Source organism: Uloborus diversus, chromosome 8, assembly GCF_026930045.1.
Source record: "Uloborus diversus isolate 005 chromosome 8, Udiv.v.3.1, whole genome shotgun sequence".
NCBI lineage: Eukaryota > Metazoa > Arthropoda > Arachnida > Araneae > Uloboridae > Uloborus > Uloborus diversus.
In genome coordinates this window covers 3,298,757-3,314,069 of record NC_072738.1, presented here as the reverse complement: position 1 = coordinate 3,314,069, position 15,313 = coordinate 3,298,757, and the positions used below count along the sequence as shown (strand labels likewise).

Below are 15,313 nucleotides of genomic sequence, written 5' to 3'. Positions count from 1 at the left end.
CACCTTGGCAGAAACTTGCTAACCCTGTTTATGTCATCCATTCATTAAAGAACAATACAGTATTAAATTTTAACTCAACATTACCAATAAATAAACAAAAATTACATAATGAAAACTTTAAAAATCAAAGATACATACGTTTCTAGAGAAATTAGTACAGTAATTTCCGGAAGAAACGCCGCGGCGCATACGTGTTTAAAAGTAAAATTTTATTCAGCTGCGGCGTTTCTAGCGCTGCGGCGTTTAGAAGCGAAAAAAAAAAAAAAAAATCCGGCCGCGAATCCAAACAAGCAAGCTGGGAGAAAGGAGATTTCAATTTCAGGTTTCCTCCTCGTTTTTCCCCTCCTACTCATTCCATGAAATAGACTGAACTACACCTCACCCGTTCGGTGAAATGGATTGATCCATACCTGTTTCGGCGGGAGCGTGCTAGGAGCGAGCACGTGGCGTGATATTTGTTGCATTCTTTCGCTCGCATATCTCTCGCTTGTATCTTTCTTCGCTCTCCTCAACTCTTTCGCTTGTATTGCAGCTTCTTGCAGCGCTCGCTGAGCGAAAAGTGAATTTTTGTCAGTCGCACCTCTAAATTTATTTACGATGGCCCCTAAGCGACATCGCAGTTACACTGCAGGATTCAAATTGACAGTCATCGGTAGAGCTGCTGAAATTGGTAACAGGGCGGCTGGAAGAGAATTCGACGTAGATGAGAGATGTGTTCGTCGCTGGCGCTTGGAGAAGGAAAATTTGGAAAAGATGCAAAAATCGAAACGTGCGAGACGGAGCGGAACTGTGAAATGGCCCCAACTAGAAACGCAACTTGCCGCATGGATAAAAGAGCAGAGGGAAAAGGGCTTTCCCGTATCAACAATAAAAGTTCGCCTGCAAGCCAAGAAAATGGATCAGTTAATGAACGTGAAAGATTTCAAAGGCGGGCCATGCTGGTGTTATCGTTTCATGGCTCGTCACAAAATTTCCGTTCGCTGTAAAACGACGACTAGTCAACAGTTACCTAGTGACTGGCAGGAAAAAAAACTGCCTTCTTGGATTTCGTCAAAAATTCAGTCGAGAATGGGAAGTTCTCGCTTTCGCAAATCATCAACATGGATGAAACGCCTTTGACGTTCGACTGCCCGGCAAACAGAACTGTCGACCAGACTGGTGTAAAAACTGTGTCCATCACTACGACTGGTCACGAGAAGACCTCATTCACTTGCGTGTTGGCTTGTGCTGCTGACGGTGCAAAATTAAACCCTCTTCTAATATTTAAGAGGAAAACAATACCAAATGGAAATTTCCCCAAGGACGTCATCATCACGGCGAACGAAAAAGGGTGGATGAACGAGGCCGTGATGATGGAATGGTTCGAAAGTGTTTGGCGGCGCCGGAAAGGAGCCTTTTTCCAGCCTAAGGGCCAACTGGTGATGGACAGTATGCGGTCCCACCTGCTGGATACTGTCAAAACAAAGTGCAAAGCACTCTCGGCCACGTTAGCCATAATTCCTGCCGGCCTGACCAAAGTTCTACAACCATTGGACTTATCGGTGAACAAGGCCTTCAAAGCTGAAATGCGACGGCAGTGGGAGGCTTGGATGAGTGACGGTTTACATTCCTTCACTAAGGGGGGGAAAATGCGCCGTGCCTCCTATGAAGAAGTTGCCACTTGGGTGTCAACCTCGTGGAATTGTGTGACAGAAAAAATAATCATGTCTGGATTCAGCCAAGCAGGCATTTGTGTTAGTGAAAATGACTTTGTTGAGGATGATGATGAGGTTGATGAACCTGAACCTCACATAGTGTCATCTACCAATACAGATGAGGACATGTTAAAATTGTTTAATTCCGATACGGAAGAATCAGATTTTGAAGGTTTTTAATGTGTGTAATGCTTGAAAATATATCTTTTTATTTATGTCAAAATGTGGGTTGTTTAATTTATAGCAAAATTTGTTTATGTGTTTTTATTTGTCAGAATATGTGTTAAAACTGTTAAAATCACTTTCCATCAATGCATTTACTTAATTACTACCGGCGTTTATCGTTTTTATAAAGGTAAGTTCATTGATAATTAAGTTTTTAGCTTCGTTAGTATGCGGCGTTTACGGTGATGCGGCGTTTCTGTGCCTTTCAAAAATTTTTAAAGCGTTTTTTGGGGAGTGCGGCGTTTACGCCGATGCGGCGTTTCTTCCGGAAATTACTGTAACTGTGTGTGACATGACTTTCAGTATTCATTATCCCTTGCTGAATGCAGACAAAATATGCGTGGATCGTATTTTGGCAATGAGTGGGGTTTGCTTACAATTAACGACAAATTACAAAGAGACAATGCCTAATTACCCAAACGGCTAGAATTTTACTTCAGAATTTTCCGGCGTCCAAAAATAACCTCTAAATTTCAGTTTCTGCTTTTAACCCTTAACAGGGGAGGTGCGGTCTCACACACAGATCACTCAAAAGTTCATCCCATCACCCCTATTTCATTTTCATTCCGATAGAATGGTTTTTCCCAATAGCTTTTTGTTTTGTGATCTTGAACATCCCCTTGCTTATCAGTATCTTTAGGCAAGTGCATCTGGTTTGAATTTCATTGCATTCTTTAGAAATGGTCTGTGAGAAAGCACCTCCCCTTCAGTGCTGTTACAATTTTCAGCAGTAGTAGACATGGCTCTTAAGGTTAATACCGTGAATATAAGTTCATTTATCTTATCCTCGTTATGCGGAAGCGATGCAAAATACTCTAGAGGAAGTAGAGATTTGTTTGAAAGGTTCACAAACATTATGCAATGATGTTTTAGGGACAGTAAAGTCTGCATTATTCCTCGAAATACGATGCGAAATACTAATAGTTAAAGGGGTGTCAAAATTTTCCCGAAAAGTGATATAATCAATTTTCTGGTGCTGAAATGTTCTGTATATATTAAAGAACTGAAATGAAACCATTAATGACTAACCCTTTAAGCCCCAGATTACACGATCGTGCGGGTCGAACATCATTCAAATGTTAGCTTCATAGATCATTTTATGTAACAAACGCCGGAATCGGACGATCGTGCTGGTTAGCCAAAGATGTGTAGTATCCATTTTCTCGACAGATGGCGTCACTAGTATCTTTCCAGGCTTTAGGAGACAAGAAAACCGTTGCTTGCATGTGCTCTCAAGAAAATATTTCAGGTCTTAAAGGGCTAATAGATTCATTTTTATTTCAATTAGTTAATTATTTACTGCAGCATGTGATTTTATCGAAAAATCTTAAAACTCTTGCAAAATTTCCTCAAAAAAGGTACATTTCGATTAAAAATTCAAAAATATTTTTCCCCCATGCTAATAAAAGTTCAAAAAACATCTCAGGAAAATTTTAGGAATGTATAATAATTACACAATTTTAAAAAAAATTGTAAATAGAGCGGTCTCAGAGAACTGACGTCCCCTATTACATCCTACTTTTTCACCTCCCCTGTTACGGGTTAAATGTATTTTTAAAGATATTAACAACTTCAGAACTGGATAAAAAAATCTTTTTGGAAGAATTTTAAAAAGTGAGGACACATGTAATATAGTAACAAGATAGTTTCAAATGTGAGATTGGTTCCAACTGTGGCAAAACATTTAGTTCATAAAGGGAAGTGATCAGTGGCGCACACAGGAATTTTGTAAGGGGAGGGTCCAAGATCAAAAGCCTTATTCTCCTATCATACCCCAATATGCTGTCAAATGTATTGGCTTGATTTTATCGATTCCCGGGAATGAAAAACAGTAAAAAATAAACTGTTGTAATTGAATTAGCATTGTTTAATAAAATGTACTTAAAAAAATAACCAGAGAGCAAAATAATTTATGCTTTTACTTTTCTTATAATAAAAAAATTGATTCAATTTCATAGACTCTCATTTTATTCTCTAATTACAAAACTAAAAACATGGTTATTGCGGTGTATTCATTTATAATCACCATTCTGCTTCTTACAAACAATTTGTTATAGAAAAAGAGCACAACTTTTTTTAAAATCTTTTAACATGAGGATTGTATTATTTCACTTATAACAACTGAACGTATTGTTACCTTTCCTTTGTTGCTTTTTTTATCTATAATAATTGAACTCATTCCTAGGACAGGGAGAATGACATGAAAACCTGGGGATAAAGTTTAAAACAACGTACCTTGATGATTTAAGTAATTAAATTTATTTAAAGAATGCTATTTTACACCTTTAAGTATGCTTAATTTTGTACTACAAATTGAATTTGTGGAATGTTGATATAAAATTTTTAAATAATTTAAGTCCATTTGATAAATGGATGGGGACACGCCAAAACTTTCGGAACACTGTGACTTTCGGATTATTCAAAAATTTTTGTAGAAAAAAACTAAATGAGTTATAGTTTTAATAAGAGTAGAATAATATCAGATAAGTTATTTCTAACTATTAAAAAAAATTAAAAACTTTCTGGGTTAAACAATTTTTATGTTAGGCTACGGGGACATAATATTGTTAGGATTTTAGAGAATCGCTCATCTATTCTATCTATCTGACAAATAAACCAACCAAAAATATTACTGATATTGTGACAACTGAAATTGGAATGTTTAAAAGTAAATTTCAGCACCTTGAAACTTCAATATTGAGTACACTTAATAATCTTGAATCTTGTCGAAATTGGAAACTGACATACTTTGCTAAATAAAAATGTAATCTTAAAAAAAAAAGTTTTACTTTCAAAATTGTTTCCATAATTTGTCTTCAGATACAATAAACAAGTGTCTAAAATAAATGTACAGTAAGGCAATATCCAATATAATAAACAGATATGAAATTGGAATTTATGTTATTCACAAGAAGTAATCATCCAATTTTATTCGCATATAAAATTCTAGCATCCAACTTAAAGAATGTTACAAAACAACTAAACAAACCTTTTAACCCCTCTACGGAATTCATATAATTTTGTTCCATCTAAAACATTGAACACTCGTATAACAGTTCCCTAGAAAGGAAAAAGAGCAATGAAAGCAGAACTAGTATAAATACAAGATAGTGTATGAATTTAAAATCATCAAAGAAAACATTTTTTTTAATGCAAAGAAAAACCATGCATTTAATAAATGTTAGTCACAATTACAGGTAATCAATGCTCTTGCTATTGAAAAGAGTAGGTATTTAACTACAAAGTAAAACATGAAAAACATGAATTTCAAGTTCTTAAAAACCAAAACTTTTGATTTAAAAAAAAAAGTTCCTGTTTCTTAAACTTTGTTTTGATACAAAGTCATCATAAAGTGATAGCCAGTGATGTAGATTCAGTAATATACATCCCTTTTTACTTTATTTGTTTTCGTATAATTTCCTCTATGAAATCTATAATTATATTCCTTCAATTTTCTAGACTTTTAACAACAGATGCAATTCAACTTACAGGCTTTTTGTCTATTATTCTGAAGTTTTGCATTTTATCAAAAGTAATAATTGCTATTGAATTCATTAATTCACTTTCACTGTCATCGTTATTTAACTAATTTCCATACAAAAGCCAGGATGGATAATAGATGATTATAGATTGTAAGATTGTAGGTTACAGAATGTTGACCGTACTAATGCTTTAAACTTCAAAGAAAAACTACAAACCTTTTCAGATGCAGTGGCAAGCTTCTTTCCTAATGGATCAAAAGCCATTGCAGCTAGGGGGTTGTCGTGAGCAGGGATCATGGACTTTGCTTGCTGGAAGGTAATAAAAACTGCTAATGTTACAGTAAAATATAGTTGATGCTTTTAATCACTACATTTGGTCAGATAGGAAAGTATAGGTAAGTGCTCTCCGTTCCTTTCGACTAATGATTGAACCCTGTAAACGACAACTCTTACGTTTATTTCCATGACCTACGTGTAGCAGTTGACACTTCCCTAAACTAACTGCCATACCCCACTTATCCGCCCACTTAGTAATATGATCTAAATCCTCTTGAAGCTGTTTTACTTGTTCTTTATTTTCTACGATCCCCATAACTTTTACATCATCAGCAAAACAATTCATGCATCCAGAAATATTTTCATTGATGTCATTCATAAAAATAATAAACAAGAGAGGCCCTAACCCTGAACCCTAAGGAGCCTCGCTTAAAACATCACTCCATTCAGAATGATTTTCCCTCACAACTACTCTTTGTTTCCTTCCAGTCAGTCAATTTCTAACCCAAAGTAAAGTTTTTTCCTCCTATTCCTATTTCAGCTAGTTTGTTGAGAAGAACAACATGCGGTACCTTATCAAAAGCTTTTTGAAAATCAATACAAATAACATCCAGACACTTTTGTTATCCAAAGCCAAGGAAACCTTGTCGTAGAAATGCAATAAATTAGTAGCAAACGATTTATCTTTCCTGAACCCATAATGCAAACTAAGTCAACAGACTATTAGTCTCTAAGAAATTCATAATCTTAATTTTGGTCAAAGTTTCAAAAATCTTACAAACTACTGAAATCAGACTTACAGGTCTATAATAAGGATGCCACTGTTAATCCTCCATAACGTTTTGAATATTGGGTAGTGACTGTGGCAAAACATAGCTCAAGGCACTTTCAATGTCCAGCTCAACGTTCTAACTTTAGGTACCTTAAGGCTGAAAATCCAGCTTTAGAGAAATGTGGATGAAAAACACTCCCCACCCCCCAAAAAAAAGGATGATAATATTAAAAACATTTAACCCATGACAAAAAAATTGAGTTAATTTTAGCTAGTTTCACTAGTTTCATTATGTTCATACCTCCCTTGAAATTCTTCTCTAACCCCCCTAGAGAGGCCTACCCCAGGTTGAGAACGGTTGCTTTAAACGGTCTTCTGTAAAAAAGCGAGTGAAATTAATCACTTTCAAGCACTTTGAAGCACTCCAGGAAACCATGTTTTAAAGGTCCTTCATTTTTTTAACACGCTTTTATTAGCTTCACCTGTATGTATGTATGTATGTATGTATGTATGTATGTATGTATCTTGTAATGGAATCTTGCAACTCAAATTTCGCTCACTTTCTGCGATCGGATTCTTTTGAAATTTGGCACGCGACATCAGACCCAATGACAATGCAATATTCTATAATCAAATTAATTAATTAACTCTTTTAATTGTGAGTTTCCTCCAATTTTAATCAATATTTTGGCATAAATCCAACAATGTGAAAAAGGAAAAATTTAAAAAAATACATTAAAAAATGCTTGCAAAAATTATTTAAAAATATCTATAAAAACCTTTAATTTTTCTGCATCAGATAAAATTTGTTCCAATGTTTCAAGGTAATTAGAACATGAAATATAATTGTTTTTAACTAATTTCATGCCAAAATTTAGGTGAGCCTTCAATTGGAAATTCATTGCTGATCAGACCATTGTTGAACAAAACTTTTATTCAAATGCATCTCAAATTTTCAAAGTAATATAAATATGATTTCCGCAAACATACTTCGATGACTCACAATAGCTTTCCATCGGGGTGCCCTTGTCTTAACTTTAAGATATTGCCTCGCACTCGTTTTATAAATAATTTCAATTCAACTTTTACGAAAAGAAATAATTGCAATTTTGCCTGATAATTCTCCAACATAAGACTAAAAAACAGAAAAATAAAATAATAGTTTAAAAAACTAAAAAAACACGCTTTCGTAGTAAAATGAACTAAAAAGTGAAAAATAATCTTTGGATGATAGTAGTTGACCAATCACTTAATTGTAATGGAATACAAAAAAGCGTGGGGTGCTTCTTATCAATTGTAATGAATTTCTGCCATTTGTTGTCCAAGCAAAAATGTGAATAGACAGCACCCCACGGTTTTTTGTATTCCATTAAAATTAAGTGATTGGTCAACTACTATCATCCAAAGATTATTTTTCACTTTTTAGTTCATTTTACTACGAAAGCGTGTTTTTTTAGTTTTTTAAACTATTATTTTTTTAAAAGCAAACAAGACTTTTTTTTTTAATAGATTTTTTTAAAAAATGGCAGGCTGGTTAAATTTGATGCATACAATACATTTTGAAAGCCACTCACCAGGTTGAAGGCGTCAAAGATCTGAACCTCCCCTATAGATGAGCTGCCGGGATAGGCCAGGAAGCTGCAGTCTGAGGAGGAGGAGGAGCCTCCCCCTGTGGAGAGGACACACAGGCCCCTGGGATTGGGGGGCGTGTCTCGGATCGTGTGCAGCACCTTCATGTCTCGGATGTTGTGGATGTAGAGGCTCTCCTCCAGGCACACCACTAGCCGCTGGGGAAAAGAGGGAAACTTGAAATAAAACCACAAAATGAAAACATTCTCAAATAATCAAGGCAGATTATATGAATGCTAGCTTTTGCCATTCTTATGTTCATCAAGAACAAAACGTCATCAATTTTAAAGGATTGCTTTATGTGTAGTAATTGATAATACATTGATATTTATTACAATTGATCCTCATCAGGATTAGGAAAATAAAATCTCAAGGCTTAAAATTGACCTTGAAAATACAAAAAATAATCATTAAAAATCTTCAAAAATGGCTTCAAAAGAAAAAATAGTTCCTGTTATAATTTCAAACAAAGTAAATGCAAATAAAAACCACACAAAGATGAAGAATTGGAATGAATTAATCCTCATCTGATTATCACATGCAGTTTTAGCAAAAATTTAGGACAGAACTACAAGAGGTTAGATTTACAACTCATGCTTGCAACACATTTTTAATACCATTTCTAGAAAATCTATTTAATCAGAAAACTGCAAATCAGAAGCTTTATATGAAAAATACAACAGCAAAAATGGGTATCTGAAAGATCCTTAACTGTCCAAGCCAAAATCAAAACATCAGGGTATTTTTTTTCTTAATTATTATCAAAAATGAGGCCCATAACTAGAAAAAAAATAAATATGATGTGAAAAACCAAAATTAATAACTGGTTGTTTCCAAAAAAAAAAAATAATAAATAAATAAAAAATAAAGAAAGAACAAATATTTCATACATGAGCATAGAAGCTAGAAACCTTGTCTGATGTGCAAAAAGGAGTTCTCCATTTGGGTAATTACTCCTTGAGACATTACCATAAATAACTGTTGGGGAAATACTTCTTGCATCACTATTTATGATGAATGCATAACATAAACTGCCTTCACATTCCAAAGTTTAACTTCCTTGTTTAATGAATGTGTAACCTTCAATCAAGTAAGCGAGTCTTTGTGCCATGTTATATTTCATTTTGCAACACATTAATTATAATGCTTTTTCATCTATGTGAACATTGCAGTATGTTAGTGTTATTAAAGTAAGTTTACTAAACATAATTGCTGTTTCTTGCGAAGCTGTAGTATAGCTGACAGACTAACAGACTAATGGCCAATGAAATAATGGAAAAAGAAGGTAAATGATTATTTTATTTCTATATTTCTAATTTCTCCTGACCACAAAACATGAGGATCCTCAGAACAGAATACTTCAGGGTTCATACTCTATTTGGATGAAAAAATTCCATGACTTTTCCAAGACTTTTTCATGATTTCAATGAAAATTTTCATGACCTCGATACACGAAGAGAATAGCACTATTTAATCTCAAACTTGGTAATATTTGGAAATGAGCATTAGCAAAACGTCTATAGGAATGCCACAGCCTCATTGAAGCACTTACTTGTAATGAAAAAAATATAAGTGCACACTTAAAAAACTATTCTTATTTCTCTTCATCATTTTAATTTAAGTAAAGTAAAAATGCAGTGAAGCGAATATGATGATGCTTAAATGTCTGATATTTTTTTAAAAAACAGGCAGAATGATATTGAATGGGACAAAGGTTGAATGAGTCATCACTAAGTTTCAATAAATTTGCTTCAAAAGTTACTTTTTGGTGTCAACAGTGCCTTTAATCATCCACGTAACTTGACAGTATTTTGGTTCTTTAAAGTAAAGCCACATAATTTAGTTCCTTATGTTTCTAAACCAGATCTTTTTTGAAAAAATCATTCAGTTATGAATCAATCTTCTGATTCAAAAGTATATTTGTTTTGTTTACAAATTTGCATAATTTCAAATGCATATAAATTAATAGGTTCAGAAATTCCAGAACACGTTTAATTCCTGACATTGAACGTAGCAGTGGGTCGCATGGATTAGTTTTGTGTGCCGTATGTTGGGCACTACTGTTTTAGAGCATTAGAATTCCTCTTTTTCTGTATTCTATCGCCTGAATAAGATCTTTATTTTCTAAAACTTTCAACAAATTAAGATAAACTCTGATTAATTTAATAATAAAGTCCTTACGAATGATGGAATTGAACTTGCAAGCAATTGAATTGCTTTTTTTTTTTTTGAGTGGACGTGGCAAAAATAAGAACGTGAAATTTTGCTACTACAGACTATGAAACGTAAGAAGTGTTGAAAATAACAGAAAATTCAAAATAAGTGATGTCCAGGCAGTAAAATCACATCTCAAAAAATGACAAGCGGCTGCGACAGAAGTGGATGCAATGAGATTTCAAAATTCAGATTTGATTTTGGGATCGTGCAATTTTCCACTTTTAATAGCTTTTATGTGCTATACTGTTAAATCACTCAAGATTTCTAATGCTTCTTTAGCTACTGTTCCTTTCTCTTTGTCCAGGAGATTTTTCCATGACTTGAAATAAATTTCCATGACTTTCAATGAAAATTTCAATTTTACATGACTTTTCCAGGTCTGAAATTCTGTTATTTTTTTTCCATGACTTTCCAGGATTTCCATGACCCGTACAAACCCTGATAGTTGCAATTTTTAATGACCTTGATTTGATTCACTTTTTCTGCAAGCAATAAACTGATTTTTTTAAAATTATTTTCGATTTTACTTTGATTTAACTTGATTAAAAGAACCCTTCTCATCAATGTTATAAAAAGCTAAATATAGTCGGATCTTGATATAAGGTCACCCCTCAGGACCTCGATAACCTGACCTTATATCTGATTCATATGTATTTGTCAATAAAAAAGCCTGTATATAGATCAGTTTTCTTGGAAAAATTGATATGTTCCAACATATAAGTTTATTGGATCATAATATTTTAATTTGTATAAACAACTAGTTTAAATTAATTGCTTCAATAAGAAATCATAAAACATTCTTTTTTCTTTTTTTTAAATTTCTTTAATTCTTTACTGACATACAAAACTTACCTTACTTAAAATAATCTATAATACAGAACTACCTTTTTTTTTAATCATGTTTGTAGATTGTTCTCTAAATATTTTCTGAAAATTTTCTTCAGCTCTCTCATGGCTGGGGGGAAAAATACCTCATGATGACATATCGTCGCCTCAGAGCAACTGTAAGACATCGAATCCCAGATATAACAGTAAGATGTCCTACTGTTGCTCTGAGGCGACGATATATGCTGCACACTTCTGCTTATGTCCCTTTCTACTGTATTACCTGCACTTTATACAAGTTAGCAGGAGAAAGAAACAGATAGTGTACTGGGGGAAACGCTTGCAACTGAATCTCTGTACCACTGAAATCATCTCAAGAAAATCAGATAAAAGTGACTTTATATGCAATTATGGTATAAAGGTCTGACCTTGATACCCATTAAATAAAATTCAGATTTAATGAACAGAGACTTGAGAAAAGCAATCTTACATGCAGGGTGACCTTATAAGCAGATGAAGAGCTTATATCGAAGTCTGACAGTAATAAGATTCAAAAGCCTTAGGAACAAATTAAGCTATAATTGTGATATCTTTTTAAAATGCAGGAATTTCTTTCTATGGGCCTCAACTCATTTTGTCTTCTCAACCCAAGAACATCATGATGCACCATTTGAAAAATATAATGGGAGGGTGGGGGGGGGAACCCTCGGGATCTGTCAATGAAATTAATCTGGGCTTTCTAGAATATGCCCATTAAAAAAACCTTGAAGTCCGAGAGAGTCCCAGAAAATGTTCACCTGCAATAAGTTTTCTAAGTAAAACTTAACCAAACTAACAATACTTACAGCTCTATTCAGTTTGACTGCAAGAATAGTGTTGGAGTAGCTATAGTTACAGATTTCCGATTCCTTCTTGAAATGGCACACTTTTAGCTTCCTTGGGTTATGCACCGTGACCATGGCAACCAGACTAGAGGAGAAGAGTCTTTCGATAATGCGGATCTCATCCGTGGCTGGGATGAAGAGAAATAATAAATGATAAGAAAGTATTTAAACAAGACAGGGTTGGGAAAAACCCGGGTTTTTTTTTTAAAAGCCCATGGACCCAGGGTTTTTTGGGTTTTTTTTAAATAAAACCCAAAAAACTCAACTAAAGCTGGGTTTTTTAAAAGAAATGTGGGTTTTTGTTTTTTTTTATTGAAAATGTGTAAAATATACTTGTAGCATATAGTAGCGTAAGTATATGGACAAAGCACAAAAATTGTCTTGGGGTAAAAAAAAGCTGGAAAATTCAGCGTTTTCTGAAGAAAAGTATAGAGGACGACAAAACCCAAGAATGCTGAAGTTTCAGATTTTTTAGTTTCCATGATTACCAACAGTTAAGGCAAAGTTACTTCTTGAGTGATAAAATCTATTGTTTGTCCGTTTGTTTTTAATTACTACATTTTTTTTGTGTGTTTTACTTTATTGTATTTCATTTTGTTATGCAAAAATACTGTAGAACCTCAAGTAGTTTAAATCCCTTTTTACTGAATTCCAGATAAAGACATTTATTTGAATTTTATGTTGCCTTTTTTTCTATTTCTGGGTACAGAGTAAGAAATATTAAACTTTTTCGTAAGATAATGAAAATACTATGCATCCTATTCTGTTTTCTGTCTGATTGTTTGTAAAACCTGTTAATTTCTAAAAAATATGACTTGTTTATTCGAGATTTGTGACGTTGTGATTTGTTGGTTTGCAGAAAATAATTCACAAGAAAGCCTTTTAGCTACAGTAGTTTCCTCTGTACAATTTACAAATATTGAGAAAATCAGATGTGACAGGACTTAGTCAAGATAATTTGAGTTATTTATTGACCAGTTAAAGAGAAAAGTTAAAGATATTTATTTAAAATCTTTGAAGTATTTTTTAATGCCGTTAAGAGTTAAGAAATACTATTAAAGTTAAAAATTCATTTTTTACGTCCATTGCCTGTGGTGAAGAACAAATACAAAAAGTTTAAAATTTGAAAGTATTTAAATTAATTAAATTTTGAAAAACTTCTCAGAAAATTATGAAAAAAACTCAAAAGTGGGATAAATAATGGCTTTTTAAATGGGTTTTTTGAAAAAAACCCATTGGGTCCAAACTGGCCAACCCTGACCAAGACTGCTTTATTTTATTCAAAAGAATGGTATAGGTAATGATAGAGATTAATTTTGCATATTTTTGTTACATGCATTTGATTCCAAAAGAAAATCTTGAAGATCCAACTACTAACTCATTGATGGTTTTGAACTTCTTATCATGCCCGAGTGAGCATGTTTCAAAAGCATTTTACACTTATTTTTTTTATGCTAAATGTTCCTTGTCAAACAGTCAGAGGTGCAGGGCAATAGCTAGGCATTGATAGAAGGTAGGGCACTTGATTTACATGGCAAGTTACTCCAAAAAAAAAAACATTTCACGAAGAAGAATTTCACACATCTTACTCATGACCCAGTACCGTCAGAGGGTTGAAAGAAGGTTGAATAGAATATAAAGGATGTTAATAATGTATTATTCAAAATTTAAGCTTCATTGCAGTTGCTACCTAGAATCTGGAAGCTCAAAACCTTTTGCAATAAAAAAGGACTTTGTGACCTTGGATCATAAAAATAGGGGAGACCGGGGATACTTGATCCCCACTTTAGTTTTCAATTTTTTTTCTCTCTGATGCAAATTACCAGAAAAAAAAATGCATGAACAATCGCAATTGTTTCCTCTATCTAACAGTATTGTTTTCGCTTGAAATTAAACAGATAGTTTAGTAAAATAAATTTTTTCCAATATTTTTATAAAAGGATCACATATCCCTACATCATCAAGGGATACTTAATCCCTTCAATTGGGGGATCCCACGGAGAATATACGTAGACTTTTCATTAGATCAGCAACTTTCCTATAAGTTTTAGTTTTCTACATAATGTTTCTAAAAAAATAACAATATTTCTTATTTTCTTTCTTAGATGATAATAATGTGAACACAACTTTAATGAACTTAGATGCTTTTGATCAGGTACTTCTTCTTCAATGGTTAGTTGTAAACAATACAGCAGTAAAATCGATGTAAAATTTAAATGTATGGATGTGGTTTTTGCTGTTTTTTAGTACAATATAGTTCGATTATATGTCTTTTTCCCACCAACCTCCCTGAAAAATTCTAAATGAGCAGGCTAGTGGAGTCTGGCTAGAGTAGCAAAAGATAACAATCGAGAATAGTAAGGAAGCCTAATAGTATTTTTTATTTTTATAATTCAAAACTTTTAATGAAAGATGATAAAAATTACACCTAGCATACTTTTTTTAAATTACTTTTAATACTTTTTCATGTGAATTAAACTTTCTTGTACAACAAATAAAATAGAACAGAATAAAGGAGAGTTACATACTGTTTTCATGGATGACTTCTAATTCGTCCCCTTTACCGAAAGAATAAAGTTTGAATCCTTTCTTTGAACCAACTGCAAGAGACCTGTAAAAAAAAGAAACTCATTATAAATTGTCACTACTTTATAACAAACTAAGAATTAGCTAAAACAGGTTCACTTCTAACATTTTACTAAAAGTAAAAAGCATTCTTTTTAAAAATCCTTTAATTTTTATATCCAAAAATTAAATGGTCACAAGCAATATTTTGTTGTCCATTTATTTATTTATGATTTTATTTTTAATACTCTATCGTTAACCCTGAACTGATGAGTTAGGGTGCATTCAAACATTTGACAATTACTTCTGCATTCGAACCTTTTAATAATGTTGACAAATACATAGCATGCTGTACACTAATGATGCTGTTTATAAAATGATACAAAAATCCTTGTCACTTTTCTACTTTAATTTGCTAAATTTTTTAGTGCACTTGAAATATAATGTGAAGGTCACATGCACCCCACATCAGTACTTATATTGAAAAAAATGAATCGCCTAGTTAAGGATTAAACATTACAAGGTTCTAGTCCAGGGTTTTTACAGGGTCTTATTATTACAAATTTAAAAAGAAAATAAAATGTGAAAAATCAAATATTTTTGTGAAATTTCAAAATGTAAACCAAAAGTAATTCAGATTTCAGCACTATTTTATTACTAAATGACTTTCTGAAAGGTTTGATTTAGTGAATTACAATTTTGAGTAGAGTCTGCTTTGGTTGATCTGGATTTCATAACGAACTA

At 33.1% G+C, this 15,313-nt stretch overlaps 1 protein-coding gene across 2 annotated transcripts in view; it reads right to left on the bottom strand.

The window, feature by feature from the left end:
- Nucleotides 1–15,313, bottom strand: part of LOC129228726 (WD repeat domain phosphoinositide-interacting protein 2-like) — a 48,738-nt gene that overhangs the window by 32,267 nt on the left and 1,158 nt on the right. For both annotated transcript variants that reach the window (XM_054863410.1, XM_054863411.1), the window contains exons 2-6: nt 14,533–14,615; nt 11,966–12,132; nt 8,024–8,236; nt 5,618–5,710; nt 4,909–4,979 (exon numbers count right to left, since the gene is read on the bottom strand). In XM_054863410.1, coding sequence (XP_054719385.1) covers nt 4,909–4,979; nt 5,618–5,710; nt 8,024–8,236; nt 11,966–12,132; nt 14,533–14,615 — 627 coding nt within the window. The remainder of the gene's footprint in view (nt 1–4,908; nt 4,980–5,617; nt 5,711–8,023; nt 8,237–11,965; nt 12,133–14,532; nt 14,616–15,313) is intronic.